Source organism: Eumetopias jubatus, unplaced genomic scaffold (genome assembly GCF_037043125.1).
Source record: "Eumetopias jubatus isolate StellerSeaLion01/CBP00866 unplaced genomic scaffold, mEumJub1_p1.0 scaffold_9, whole genome shotgun sequence".
NCBI classification, from domain to species: Eukaryota; Metazoa; Chordata; class Mammalia; order Carnivora; family Otariidae; genus Eumetopias; species Eumetopias jubatus.
This window is the reverse complement of record NW_028274815.1, coordinates 124,462,178-124,477,412: the sequence shown is the minus strand read 5'-3', so window position 1 is coordinate 124,477,412 and position 15,235 is coordinate 124,462,178. Positions and strand designations below refer to the sequence as shown.

Here is a 15,235-nt window from a genome sequence, read left to right as displayed (position 1 = left end):
TGAACACTGCTTCAGTGGGAAGAAAGGAAATAGTACAAGTACACTGTTAAGTCATCCTTCAAGAATGAGGAGGAAATAAAGATATTTTCAGATAAACAAAACTGAAAGGGCTCATCATGAGAACATTCTAAAAGGTAAATTTCTAGTGGAAACATAGCAATCCCATGTGGCAGGTCTGAAACACAAGCAGCATAGAGGAATCAACGAGAGGACAGGTATTCACAAACTTGGACCATGTCAAATGACAAGAGCAATGCTGTCTTAGGAACTTTTTAGAATTAGGCTTAAGGGGCGCCTTAGTGGCTCAGTGGGTTAAGCGTCTGCCTTTGGCTCAGGTCATGATCCCAGGGTCCTGGGATCAAGCCCCACGTCAAGCCCCATATCGGGCTCCCTGATCAGTGGGGGGGCAGGGGGAGCCTGCTTCTCCCTCTCCCTCTGCTCCCCCCCAGCTCCTGCTCTCTCACTTGCTCTCAAATAAATATCTTTTTTTTTAAGATTTTATTTATTTATTTGACAGAGAGAGACACAGTGAGAGAGGGAACACAAGCAGTGGGAGTGGGAGAGGGAGAAGCAGGCTCCCCGCTGAGCAGGAAGCCCGATGTGGGGCTCGATCCCAGGACCCTGGGACCATGACCTGAGCCAAAGGCAGATGCTTAACAACTGAGCCACGCAGGCGCCCCAATAATATCTTTTTAAAAAATAAAAATAAATAAAATTAGGCTTAAAATAATAACATAATAAGAGGGAAGTAAATGTAGAAAAAGTCCTGTATTATTTGGAAAAAGGATGAAACTATTAGAACTTTAAACACTGCTAAGCTATTTATGAATGTTTTAATTTGTAGAGTAACCACTAAATGATTAGAGAATGTGTAACTTACAAAATCACAGGGGAAATGGGATATTTTTTAAACTGTCTATTTAAAATTAGGGAAGAAAAGAGAAAAAGTAAACCAAAGAATCGATTAGGAAGCACAAAATAATATAGTAGATTTAACCCCAAATATATAGGGAATTATATTAAACATATAAGTTTAAAACAGCTAAATGGCAACAGACATGCCACCAACAATTTTGAATGGCAGGTTTTCCCACAGCCACCCCGCCCTTTGAAAGTGATGGACGACAAGTAGCCTTTTGCTGATGACTCAAGCTGCCCATTGTGACCTTTCATGACTGCTCCTTGACATCACACAGCGTACCTGTCAGAGTCAAGGAGGGCTGGCATGTACCTTCTTTACCTTCCTGTGGGGCAGCTGTGGTTTTCTGGCTCTTGCATGTGCTTTATATGGTTCTTCTGTCTCACCTGCCACTTGTAACTCGGCTCTCTGTGCAGCTGCCCCTGACAGCTCCCATCCTTTTCCTAACCCACCACCCCTGGTCGCAGAGCACAGAAAGCATGAGTTGCTAAGGACTTGGCCAACAGAGCTCTAAGGGCCAACTCTGGGCAGAGGACAGCTCCATCCTCCTTACCAAAGGGTTTTTCCACCAGGGGCATTTCATTTTGACTCTGGGAAGTGAGCTACTCTGCTTCAAGAACAATTTCTCATGGAGCCAGAAGCCTTAGAAATTTGCCCTTACAACCCTCACCACCGAGTCCCACTCAGCAGATTTCAGTACCACCTGGCATCCTGCAGGAGAAAGAACCCCAAGAAAGCCAAAAAGATGGCCAGCTGCAAATACAACGCCTGCCACGTGGTCCCCATCAAAAAGCTGGAGGAGCACGAGGCTGCCTGCGTCAACAGAAGCGCAGTGGAGGAGGAGAACAGCTTGCACCCCCTGAAAGTTAGCCTTCCAAGTTCAGAGCAGAATGGAAATGCCCTTCCAGGGCCCCCCTGGCTCCCCAGTTCTGATGTCTGGAATGTCGATGGCACTAACTGCCATCCCATGTTTGTCCTTAAGACTTTTGCTCCCCAACAGCTTGTTTGTGAAAGTGACACAAGAGAGTCAGAGAGAGGGGCCCACCCCCCATCCCTGACCACCCCCCAGAAGACCGTCAGACCAGGAGAGTAAACCACCAGCAACAGAAAGGAGCTGCTCAGCCTCTTAAATACCTGAAAGAAGATGCAACTCATCCAAATAAAAGCATGCAAAGTAAACTACCCTAGGCAACGTTTTTTGTTTTTTTTTCCACATAGCAGTTGGTAAAAATCTAAAGGCTGGCAGGACATTCTGCTGGCAAAGATGGGGCAAATAGGCACTTTCATAACACTGGTGAGAATGTAAGTTGGTAGGTAAACCTCTGTGGAGGGCAATTTGGCATTAGCTGTAAAAATCACCAGTGTCCTCTGCTTCGATGGAGCAACTCCACTTCCAGTAATATATCCTGTGAATATATTCACACTTGCAGAAAATGAGGTAAGTACAAGGTTATCCACTGCCACGTTATTTGTAGCAGTAAGGGTCAAAGAGTCCGAAATGGTCCAAATATCCCTTAGGGAAGGGTTTGATTAAATGAATGATGGGGCAGCCATACAAAGACATAGTATGCCATGAGAAAGGGTGAGGAAGCTTTTTCTGGACTAGCTTGGAAAGGCTACAACACAGTATTTAACTCAGACACCAGCAAAGTTTTTCTCTAAAAGGCTACAGAGTAAAGATTTTAGGCTTCACAAGCCAAATGTTCTCTGTCACAACTATTCAGCTCTGCCTTGGTGGCATGCAAGCAGCCACAGACAGTATGTAGACAAATGAATGTAGGTTCCAGTAAAACTATTTACAGAAACTGGTAACAGGCTGGATGTGGCCTGTGGGGCATAGTTTGCCAACCCGATTTAACAGAGAAAAGTGAAGCCCGGAATACTCTATATTAAGCTACCATTTTTGCAGAGCTATGGGAGAGAACATGTATATGTATGTGCTTGTATCTGCAAAAAATTTCTCTCAAGGACCTACTAGAACAGGTGAATGCCCACAAAGCCTACAATGTCTCCTATCTGATCCCTTACAGACAAAGCTGGCTGGTCTCTTCCCTAGAAACTTATCAGCTCTCCCCAGGGAAGAGAACTAGGTGACCAAAAGTCAGGGGAGACAGACTTTCCTGTAGACCTAAAGGGTCTAAAGACCTAAAGATACTAAAGGTATCTTTATTTTTTCTACAGGGAGACAAAAAAAGAAGTAAAAGTTTAATCCTATGGTTTATGTTACACCTCACTGTCTCTCAAGAACATTGAAAACCCTGCCCCCTTTTGCTTTGGAACCCTCCCCTCAGAAAACCACACACCAGCACAATGCTACCTGGAATTCTAAGAGGATTCACAGACCAAATTTATCTGTTGTTATTTCATATGTAAGAAACTCAAGCTAACAATGGAATGTCCCTAAGTAGCAGAGGTATTAACTGTTGGGGAAGATTAAGATGAAGTGGTGATTCCTCAGAAGGCCAGGTGGTTGGTGATGGTTGGCACTCATGATTCTTCCCTCCCTGATGAACCTGAACAAGGGCATACCTCAACCGCACTTTAGCCAACAGCTGGAACACTGTTTAAGTCAGAGGAGAAAACACTGGAATAGGTTAGACCTTCTTGCTCATATTGTGTCAGACAATTTCAACCCTCTGCCACAGTGTTGCTCGCAGAGTACCTTTTACATGTGAATATATGTGAATATATTATCTGGCCAAAGGATTAAAATACACTTTTTTTTTGAAGATTTTATTTCCTTATTCATGAGGGAGAGAGAGAGAGGAGAAGCAGAGGGAGAAGCAGGCTCCCAAGGAGCAGGGAGCCCGATGCGGGACTCGATCCCAGGACCCTGGGATCATGACCTGAGCCGAAGGCAGACGCTTAACCATCTGAGCCACCCAGGCGCCCTAAAATACACTTTCTTAATCAGCTAAAGACTTATGTCTTTTGGAAGTTTTTCAGGAGGAAATCCTAACTAAGTTATTTTTTTTAGTTTTTTTTTTAATTTATTTATTCATTTGACAGAGGGAGACACAGCGAGAGAGGGAACACAAGCAGAGGGAGAGGGAGAAACAGGCTTCCTGCGGAGCAGGGAGCCCAATGCGGGACTCGATCCCAGGACCCTGGGATCATGACCTGAGCCGAAGGCAGATGCTTAATGACTGAGCCACCCAGGCGCCCCTTAACTAAGTTATTTTTAAATAATCATAACTTTGCCACTCCTGGGCCCTTCAATTCCTTCTACAAAGTGTGAAATAAAGATTTCGAAGGAAAAGGGAAGAGGAAGAGGAAGAAGAGGAAGAGGAGGAGGAAGAAGAGGAAGAGGAGAAAGTTGTTGAAGTTGTTCTAGGTGTTGGCTTTAGAAACTCCATGATTACTAAAGTGCATGAACATACAGGAAGCAGGTGAAATAAGAAGGTGATCTGTAGGGCATACATCTATAAACTATAGGCCACCAGGACCAGGAAAAAGAAAAAAGTAATTTGGTTTGGGGCATGAATTAAACATTGGTCATGAGTTAATCGTTGTTGAAGCTGAGTGATAGGTAAATCTTACTATTCTCCCCATTTTTATATAACTTTGAAATCTTCCATACTAAAAAGGTTTTTTGAAATACACGTATGTACACTAAATGTAATGTGGGATCCCAGATTGGATCCTGGAACAGAAAAAGACATGGGTGATGGGTTAGCCTGGTGATGGGCATTAAAGAGGGCATGTTCTATATGGAGCACTGGGTGTTATACGCAAACTATGAACCATGGAACACTACATCAAAAACTAATGATGTAATGTATGGTGATTAACAGTAACATAATAATAAAAAAAAAAAAGAAAAAGACATGAGTGGAAAAACTGGTGAATCCAAATAAAGTCTGTAGTTTAGTTACTAGTATTGTACCAACATAAACTTCTTAGTTCTGTTAAATGCACGATGCTTTTGTAAGATGTTAACATTAGAGAAAGCCAGGTGAGGAGTATATGGGAACTCTTTGTAGTATCTTTGCAAGTTTTCTGTAAACCTAAAATGATTTCAAAACAAAAAATTTAAACACACAGAAAGTAAAGAGCAACACAATAGCCAGGATGGAAGCCCAGCTCCACTCTTCCTAATGCTAGATCTCGGGCATAACCTAACCTTCGTGTGATTCTGTTTCCTCATCCACAGGGTAGGGATGACAAACTCCCAGGACTATGTGTAGGATTAAGGGATTTAACACATGTAAGGTTATCAGGACAGCGTCTAGCATACAGGAAGCTCTCAACTAATGCCACCTACTAGTAGCAGAAATGGAGGTGGTATTACTTAGCAAAAAGAAAATGTAATGAGATAAGAGAAACAACGATGAGTACGTGAATTTATAAAATATGTACACAAAGTTAATCAACCAAGAAAATCATCAATTTTGCATTTAAAATGAAAAACAAAACTCAATGAAAGTAGGCCAGGAAAGGGCATCATTCAGAAGGACAGAAACAGTAACAAACATGCATATTAAAAAGTTTTAAACAGAGGCGCCTGGGTGGCTCAGTTGGTTAAGCATCTGCCTTTGGCTTGGGTCGTAATCCCAGGGTCCTGGGATCAAGCCCCGCGGAGGGCTCCCTGCTCAGCGGGGAGCCTGCTTCTCCCTCTGCCTGCTGTGCTCTCTCACTCTCTTTCTCTGTCAAATAAATTAATAAAAAAATCTAAGAAGTTTTAAATAGCCTCTAAAATCAAAGAAATATTTATGTAATTCAACCAGCAAGAGGAGAAAACAGACCAGATTACAGAAAACTTAATAAATTCAAAGAAAAGAAAGGGGAAAACACAAAATAAAATGGTAGAAATCAATCCAAATATGTCAGTAGTCATATAAATGAAAACAGACCTAACCCACCTATTAAAAAACATTCCATTTACCTCTTTAAACCAAATACATGTCTATTCTGAGCAATACTAACCAATACCTTTAAGCCAAAGATAGAGGTAAATACATGAAATGTGTGCCGCCGCCACCACCTCCCATGCATATAACAGACATAACTAATCAATCACAGCACTTTCCTGAGCCTGGACAATACCTTCAGAATCTTTCCCAACACAATGCTCCAGAAAGCCATTATACAGAGATAGAGGTAAGCTCTATCTTGACAGAGCCCCCTGTAGGCAAGTTTTCCAGTTGGCCCACTGACCCACATGGCATGACCTGAGGTGTTTTAGGAAAAATAAGGAATAAAAGGGCTTAAGAAAAACTCCTGCCTGGACATCAGGGAAGAAAGACAAGGCAAGAAAGGAATGTCTGTTATAAATTCTTGGGCTGGATCTCAACCAGCTGTTCCCTCTCCTGAGTCCTCATTTCTTGCCTCTCCTGGGCCAGTCTCCAGAGAACACTGGCTACAAGCCACATGCTTACTGAGACCATCATAAAAACATTTGTTAGCAGTGATGGTGACCACAGCAAGTTAGCACTGGGCTGGGCACCAGCGGCTGAATCACAAAAGAGAGCCCATGGCCAAGGAAAAAGCACCCACCAGCCCTGGGCAGCAGGCAAGCTTTTCAGGATCATGTCAAGGATTCCTGGCAAAGGGGGAGCCTAGTAGAAGAGCTGTGTCCTAGGGCAGAGGGGGCTCTAGCATGGCAGAGGAAGGAGGGGAGAAAGGGGAGCTACATTGGGACCAGGTGCTTTGCAGATACTGTTTTACTAAGACCTGTGACAACAGGGCGCCTGGGTGGCTCAGATGGTTAAGCGTCTGCCTTCAGCTTGGGTCATGATCCTAGCGTCCTGGGATTGAGTCCCGCATCGGGCTCCCTGCTCAGCGGGGAGCCTGCTTCTCCCTCTCCCGCTCCCCCTGCTTGTGCTCTCTCTCTCTCTCTCTGTCAAATAAATAAATTAATAAAATCTTAAAAAAAAAGACCTGTGACAACAGGGGCGCCTGGGTGGCTCAGTCAGTTAAGTGTCTGCTTTCGGCTCAGGTCATGATCCCAGGGTCCTGGGATGGAGCCCCGTGTCAGGCTCCAGGGAGCCTGTTTCTGAGCCTGTTTCTCCCTCTCCCTCTGCCCCCCACCCCCAGCTCGTGCTCTCTCAGATAAATAAATAAAATAAAAAAGACCTGTGACAACAGAGAGGGGAAACTATTTTTATTTCCAATACACAGATATGAAAAATGAGTCTCAGAGAAGCTACATAACATGCCTTGGTTCACGAAGCTCATAAGTAGCAAGTGGCCTAATGAATTTGAACCCATCCCCAGCAATTCCACTCCTAGATATGTATAAACCAGAAATGTGTACATGAGCTCACCAAAAGATTAGGACAAGCTGTTCACAACAGCTCTATTTATAATAGCCAATCTAGAAACTTTCCCCATGTCCTTCAGGAGAATGGGTAAATTCTGCAAAAATCATATCATGGAATACTATATAGTCACGAGGATAAACAAATTGTAACTACCCAGGTCAACATGGGTAAATCTTATGTAATATGAAATTCAGTTTACACAATGTTTTGTTTCTTGTTTTAGAAAAAGGCAAAACAGGTGCCTGGCTGACTTGGCCGGTAGAGCACGGGACTCTTGATCTAGGGGTTGTAAGTTTGAGACCCACACTGGGTGTAGAGATCACTTAAAAACAAAATCTTTAAAAATAAATAAAACTAAAATTAAAAAAGTCAACACAAATCTATGGTGTTTGAGGTGAGGAGGGGGTTTCTGGGGTGTTGGTCATGTTCCATTTCTTGATGCGGGTGCTGGCTACATGACTGTGTTTACTTTGTGGAAATTCATCCAGCTATACACTTGGGATTTGTGCATTTTGCTCTCTGTATGTTGAACTTTTATGAAAACCTTTAAAACCTGAACCTATACTGGGGCACCTCGGTGCCTCAGTCATTTAAGAGTCATTAAGTCCCACCCTTGATTTCAGCTCAGGTCATGGTCTTGGCATTGTGAGATTAAGCCCCATGTCAGGCTCCTCGTTCAGCAGGGGAGTCCACTTCTCTCCTTCTCCCTCTGCCCTACCCCCCACTTGTTCACACACATGCGCTCTTTCTCTCACTCTCACTCTAAAATAAATCTTAAAAAAAAAAAAAATACTGAACCCATGCCTAATGCCTATGCTGCTTCTCCTGCACCACACCGCGTCCCCAGCTGATAACTATGAAGCAGATGATGACACAGAACAGGGCACACTAAAGTGCAAACCTGCAAGTCAAGACTGGCTCAAGCCCTGCCCCAAGCCCTACCTGGTAACCTCCCTTTGAAGCACTCCACTGAAGCATAGAACTCCATACAAACTCCTCCTTTGCAGGTTTTCTTGAGCATAAGAAAGGGATGACAAAGCATTTTGTAGTAACATCTTAAGAGCCCTATTTCCTGAGCTGCAAGTGTGTGCCAGTGTTCTTTCCAGCCCCTTCAACAACTCCGACAGGCTAAAGATTCTCCCCAGTTTATCATGAGAACTCCAAGGCTCAGAGGAGGGACGAGACATAGCCAGTAACAGCTAGGCTGGGATTCACATCCAGATCTACCTGATCCAAAGTCAGTGAGCCTGAGAAAGCTAGCCCAATATCCTGGGGAACAATCAAGACATAGGCATAGTCACATGGCTCTGGATTCCAGAACCCTTCATTGCACTCATTTCCAGCCCAGTTCTGAGAACTCCAGGTCTCCTAAGTTCCTCCTCCACCCAGGTGAGCCCAGGGGGCACTATCCATTTTCCAGGGCTTTCGAGTGAACACAAGTCTACCTTGTGTATCAGCTAGTTTTCACAATAATACTGAGTAACAAATCACCCCAATGTTCAGCAGCTTGAGACAACATTCATACCATGCATCATTTGGAGGTTGACTAATCTAGGTTTACAAAAAGCTGGCAAAAAATCAGGACAGGGGCGTCTGGGTGGCTCAGTCAGTTAAGCATCTGCCTTTGGTTCAGGTCATGATCCCAGGGTCCTGGGATCAAGTCCCACATCAGCCTCCCTGCTCAGCAGGGTGTCTGCTTCTCCCTCTGCCTGTCGCTCCCCCTGCTTGAGCTCTCTCTCTCTCTCTCTAACAAACAAATAAAATCTTAAAAAAAAAAACCACCAGGATATTGGATATTTAGACAAGAGGATTAGCATATACACTGCCCCCAAAGCCTACAGACTATACATTCTTTTCAGATGCATGAGGAATTATAAAATTGATCATATGGTTGACCATAAAGCAAGTTTTGGCACATTTCAAAGATATGAAACCACACAGACTATGTTCCCTAACCACAGGGAACACAATTAAGATAGACATCAACACCAAAAAAAAGTGATAAAGCTTCCCCCACCCCTCTGGTCCAAGCTGCCCAAGGCTTTTCTCACTGCTACATCCCTTCATGGCAGAATGAGACATTTACTGAGCACCTCCTGGATACCAGGCTGGGCTGCTCTCTGGGCAGGGTGCAGGGACTCTCCCAGAAAAGGGAGAGACATATTCTCAATTATGCCTTTCTGAAGGGCATTTGTGACTCAGGCTTTACACCTGTCCTTGTCAGACTGTCCCAATCGATGCATACTTTAACCTAGATAACTACAGGAGAGCCCTAGTTAACATCCAGGTAAAACACCTTCATCCTGACCAGCTAAGACCACCAGTCTACATCAGTGAAAAGCCTGATTCTTAATTCAGATCAAAACTCAGCTTTAATTACTTTAAAACACACATGACCAAAGGTGGAAACATAACACCCATCTTAGGGTTGAATCCCTATCATTACTAAATCAGAGACTCGGTGATCTATGTAAACAGGACAGATTTGATTCATACTAGGGCCAGACTCCCCAGGTAATCCTGGCCTATCGACAACCTGTCCTGGCATGCTGATTTCCCCACAGACCAAATTCCCATGTACCCTAGTCATTCCTACTTTGATATTACAAAGAGGGGATGATTTTTGTCTCTGAATAAAGAATCTTTTTCTTCACAATTGCTGTCCAACAATGGAGCTGGCTACTGAGTAATAAAGTCACCTCTCCCAATCAGTGGAGGTGTTCAAGCAAAGGCCAGACATCTGCTTGATGAGGATGCTGAAGAGAAGGCCTGAAAAGCAGAAAAATGCCTCAAGGGCTCTTCCAAGACCTAGAAGAAACTGCTATTGGCCCCCTTTACCTGCTGCTGCAAACACACCAATGGCCACCAGGTGGTGACAGAGTCACACCATCACTGCAAAAGCTCTTGTAGCCCAGCGCACAGCTTTTCCTAGAAATACCAAAAACTTAATTGAAACAAAATAAAAACAACTAAATTTAAAAATAGGATTACCATATGATCCATCAATCCCACTTCTGGGTATACAGCCAAAAGGATTGAAAGTAGGATCTTGAGATACGTGCTCACCCATGTTGACAGCAGCATTATTCACAACAGACAAGAGGTGGAAGCAACCCTAGTGTCCATTCACAGAAAAGTGAATGCGTAACTAAAATGTGGTCTATACGTGCAGTGGAATATTTCTGGGCCCTGAAAATGGAAGGAAATTCTGACCCAAGCTACAACAGGTATGAACCTTGAGGATATTATGCTAAGTTAAATCAGCTGTCACAAAACAATACTGTATGATTCCACTTTATACAAGATACTTAGAGTAGTCAAATTCATAGAAATAGAAGGTAGAATGGCAGTTTCCAGAGACTGGGGGAGGGGGAAATGAGTTGTTTAATGAGTACAGTTTCAATTTTGGAAGCTGAAAAAATTCTACAGATCTGTTGCATGACAATGTGCATGGAGTTAACATGGCTGAATTGTACGCTTAGAAAAGGTCAAGATGGTAAACTTTGTTATGTATTTAACCACAATTAAAAAAAAAAAACCAGAACAAAACTGAGTCTGTCATATAGAAGGGATCTGGGATTATCAGGAGCAGAGACTGTCAATCAGGCCTTTGGAGTCACTTTAATCTCTGGGCACCCCAGCACAGGTGAGTATTAATGGAGGACATAGTCCAGCCTGGGACAGGAAGGCCTGCATCTGGGAAGAGGTGGGCATGACTCTGGGAAGGGCCTCTGGGCTCTTGAAGGGGCTGTGTCTGGGTGGCTGGAACGGAAGGAGGGGTGGTCTGTCAGGATGCACATACAACTCTTGGACCACAGATACTTTTTGGTCAGTCCCTACCGTCACACAGCAGAAATTCAGGTCTTCCTCTGGTCTTGGCAAGAGGACAACTCCACCTTGATCGGGGTGCCTGGGTGGCTCAGTCTGTTAAGCATCTGCCTTCTGCTCAAGTCATGATCTCAGGGTCCTGGGATGGAGTCCCACATCAGGCCCCCTGCTCAGCAGGGAGTCTGCTTTTCCCTCCTCTCTCTACCCCTCCCCCCTGCTCGCTCACTCTCAAAAAAATAAATAAAATTAAAAAAAATAAAAGAGGACAACTCCACCTAGAGTAGTCCAACAAGAGATCCTTAGCTCATGAATGCCCAACAATGGCCAGAGCATTACTGATCCCTCTTGGTTTTCATATTCATTCAAGAAGTATTTGTTGAGCACCTACTATAGCACCTATGTGTCAGGCACTGATGAGTGCTGGGGATAAAGCTGTGAACGTGGCAGGGAGCATCCCTCCTCTCTTGGAAGTTACATGCAAACGGTAGTCATACAATAAGCCAGTACAACACAGGTATAACTGCAAGTAGATAGGCCCTTTCCCAAGTGGATGTCCCATTGCCTGAGAAACGCAGGCAGGTGGAGGGGACCCAGGTGGCTATCACCATAGAAACCACATGGCACAAACTGCCCTGAATCTGCCAGGACTGAGTTCTTGGAGTGAGTGAAATTGTGAAATGCTGTGGGGCCCGGAAAAGAAAAGATAGCAATGGCCCCAGACATCTCATTGATGTTGATTAATCGAATGATTAGTACCATTAATCCCTGCTACTCAAAGTGCAGTCCCCAACTCAGCATCACCTGGAAACTTGTTAGAAATGCGGCACCTCAAGCCCCACCGGAGAGGCTCCTGGACCAAAGTCTGCATTTTAACAGGATCCTAATGTGATTCATGTGCGGAATTCGGGAAGCACTTTATTAGACCATTAGTGGTGTTTACCTCTGAGGAAAATGGGGGTGGATGGATGAGATGGACTGTCTGCATTTTAATTCATACGCTTCTGTATCACTTGTATTTCATCGGAGGCTTTTAAAATTAAAAAAGAGCGCCCGGGTGGCTCTGTCGTTAAGGATCTGCCTTCTGCTCGGGTCATGATCCGGGGTCCTGGGATCAAGTCCCGCATTGGGCTCCCTACTCCACGGGGAGCCTGCTTCTCCCTCTCCCCTGCCGGTGCGCACTCTCTCTCTCTCAAATAAACAAATAAAATCTTTAAAATAAAAATAAATTTAATTTAAAAAGAGACAAAATGTATTAAAGGCATCTTAGAAGACAATTCCCTTTATTAAAGGGGAGATATAAAATGCAAATAAATGTACTACGTATCTCAAACATCACACAGACGCCCTTTACCTAAACCTAAGTCCCCACAGCTGCACACGGTGTCCACCCGCCCCACTCCTCCCCGGGGGGACCTGGCCTGCTTCCGACCCCCAGCAACAATCTTGAGCTGAGAACACCAGTGTCCCATTCGGAATTCTTCATGACTGGGACGTGGGCGGCTCACGTCCAAGCCTTGCTCCTCCACCCTCGTGCGGGTCTGGCTTGAACCCTCGGCTGCAGCCTCCCACTCCGTGAGGGCCAGCACACCGGGCCAAAGTGTCCTGACCATACAAGTACCCACACGCCGCAGTTAACCCGTGACAGCGTGGAACTTAAAACAATACCGAGTTCCTGCTGCTCATGAGTCCGGGCTCGGCCGGGCGGTTCTTCTGGACGGGGCCAGATCAGGTGAGGCTGGACGGCTTAGGACCGCCTGGCTGACGCGACCAGACTCTGCTAAACCTGTGAACCACCGTTCCCGCCCCCCCCCGCCCCGCCCCCCCCGCCCCGCCCCGCCCCCCCGCTCCGCCCCGCCCCGCCCCCCCCGCCCCGCCCCGCCCCGCCCCGCCCCGCTCTCAGCAGGCTCTCCCACAATCCCTCACGGGGCAATTAGGGGATTCCCATTGGGCAAAGCAAGTCACGTGAGCCACGTGGGCGTGGCTTCCGGGAGCAGCTGTTCTCTAGGGGCCATTACTGGAATCCTCATCCACAGACTCTGTGCCTCTGACCCTCTCTCCTTCACTTCCAGGCCGTGTTAGCCAGCAGATGCCCAGCCAGCGTCTGGAACTTCTCAGAACACTCAACTTTGCCACCCTAACTGAACCCCACCTTTCCCTCCTATTATCGTCTCACATACTCCCTCCCTGAACTCGGGTGCTCGGCACCTCGGCACTTACCTCCTTCCTGCTTGTCACACTGGCCTAGGAAACACTGGGCCCGGGATCAACCCGGATGTGACCCAATTTCTCCGGACCAGCCACGGGCTGCAGAGCCCACTGGAGCACTGTGTGCCCCCACACTCCCGGTCAAACCACAGAGGGGGCTCTCAGCACCGACTCTGGCAACCAGTCGCCCTCCCCCCCGACCCCAGCCCGTGTGGGCTCTCCCTCCGGGTCCCCATGGTGGCCAGGGGCTGCGGCCAGCCTTCTCCCTCAAGCCTCCCCTTCCTCTTAGCGGGCGGCCTGGCCCCCATGCCATTCATTATTCCTCTGCTTTCTTTTTTCAAAGCCCCTCTTAACCTCTGGCATGTTGTGTATAGATGTTGGCTTATAGCTTGTCGGTACTGTCTAGAATCTAAGCCCTCTGAGAATAAGGTTGTTTGGGAGAGTCTTGGGTTAGTTCTTGCATCCTCAGCACCAGAACCACGCCAGGCACAGGGGGACCCTTGATGCCTGTTCATTTAATGCACGAAGCAGAGAACAGCTCCAGTGCAGAGTTCACAGGAGGTGGCGAGTTAACGGGTTTGCAGTTAGCAGGGCTGCCTCCCTCAGAGGACAGGAAAGCTTCAGGACAAGCCCTGGGCGGCGGTGGAAGAGGCCGCCAGGAGCAGGCACTGGTGGAAAGCCCCTGGTGGGTTGTAGGCCAGCTCACTGATGGGCAACCGCTGATCACCTGCCTAGGAATCACCCCTGGGAACCTATAACCAACTCCAGGGTGGGAGGACTGGAGAGCGGGTTGTCCCAGAGGCTTGCTGCATCTGACTTTAATGTAGGTGTTCTACAGACTGAGCTGCCTGTGAACCCTGGAGATGAAAATCCCCTGGTCCCCACCCTCACTGGAGTCACCCATCAATGCTGACAGCCCTGCAGGAAGTCAGTGATGGAGCCTGGGCCCTGCAGGTCATCAAGAGAGAGCTGGGGCTGGGGGACGGAGGACAGCAGTCCAGGCCAGGAAATCAGCAAAGGCACAAGGCCACGTGGCAGGTGTGGCCCAGCCGTGGAACTGCCTGGAGTATCCAGCTCAGCTCCAAGAGCTGCAGGAAGCAGAGTGGACCCCTAGTCTCATTCCCAGGCCTTGGCTCTGAAGCAGGAACCAGGACTCAACCAGGCTCACACCGGGCACAACTGTGTGTGACTGGGTTGAGGGCCACCTGGGGGGGGCTCTGCCATGCTGACAGGACCCCATGTGCAACTTCAGCAGGGCAGGGGTGTGTCAGTCAGACTTGAACCCTGGTGCCCTACTTCCCAGTCCTCTTTAGAGGGGCCCCCCGGCAAGAGGATCTGTCCCCAGGCCTCCCTTGGGAACCAGAGGCACTGAAGCAAGTCTAGAGATGGGTCCCAAGCAGGTACCCATCCTGTGGGGAACTGAGACCTCAGCCCCCAGGCATGGCCACATGCCAAATCCCATGAACCCCACTGCTTAACACCTCACTCCCTAGTCCAGATCTTCTCAAACCTGGCACCCACCCTTCTTCAATCCCCAGCTTCCAGCCAAGTGCCGGTCGGCCCACTGCACCATGATCAAGGCGGACCACAGCGCAGGCCCCGACTGCTGCCATGGCCTTGGCAAGTTGAGGCCACTATGGCCAGGAAGTTCTGCCCAGCTGCTGACCACTCCCTGTTTACCAGTCTCACCTGGGGGCTAGGCTCATGGCAGGCCAGGTCAGCCATCCATGGCAAGGCCAAGCAGGGTCCTGATGCACCTCCCTCTCCCTGCTAACAGCCAAGAATCCTCAGAGCTTTGAGACGGCCACTGGGCGCAGATGAAACTGCCCCCAGCACACTGGGCCCCTTGTGGGGAAGGCATCCAGAGCCCCAGACCTGGGCTGTGCAGACAAGGCTGTGCTCTGAGGTGGGCCCAGGTCTCCATATCCCTCAAAGCCCCAAAGACAGTCACCAGGAAACCAACCCAGTGACCAAGAAACCACAAGCAGAGGACAGGAGAAAGATGGAGTCTACGACAGCA

General features: G+C 47.2%; 1 protein-coding gene across 1 annotated transcript; it reads left to right on the top strand.

Annotated features, from left to right (window-relative positions):
* The first annotated feature begins 1,547 nt into the window (after positions 1-1,547).
* On the top strand, positions 1,548-2,012 carry GTSF1L (gametocyte specific factor 1 like). Its single transcript, XM_028121848.1, has 2 exons — positions 1,548-1,824; positions 1,900-2,012. The coding sequence occupies exons 1-2, from the start codon at positions 1,548-1,550 to the stop codon at positions 2,010-2,012; spliced, it is 390 nt and encodes a 129-aa protein (XP_027977649.1).
* The last annotated feature ends 13,223 nt before the right edge of the window (positions 2,013-15,235 follow it).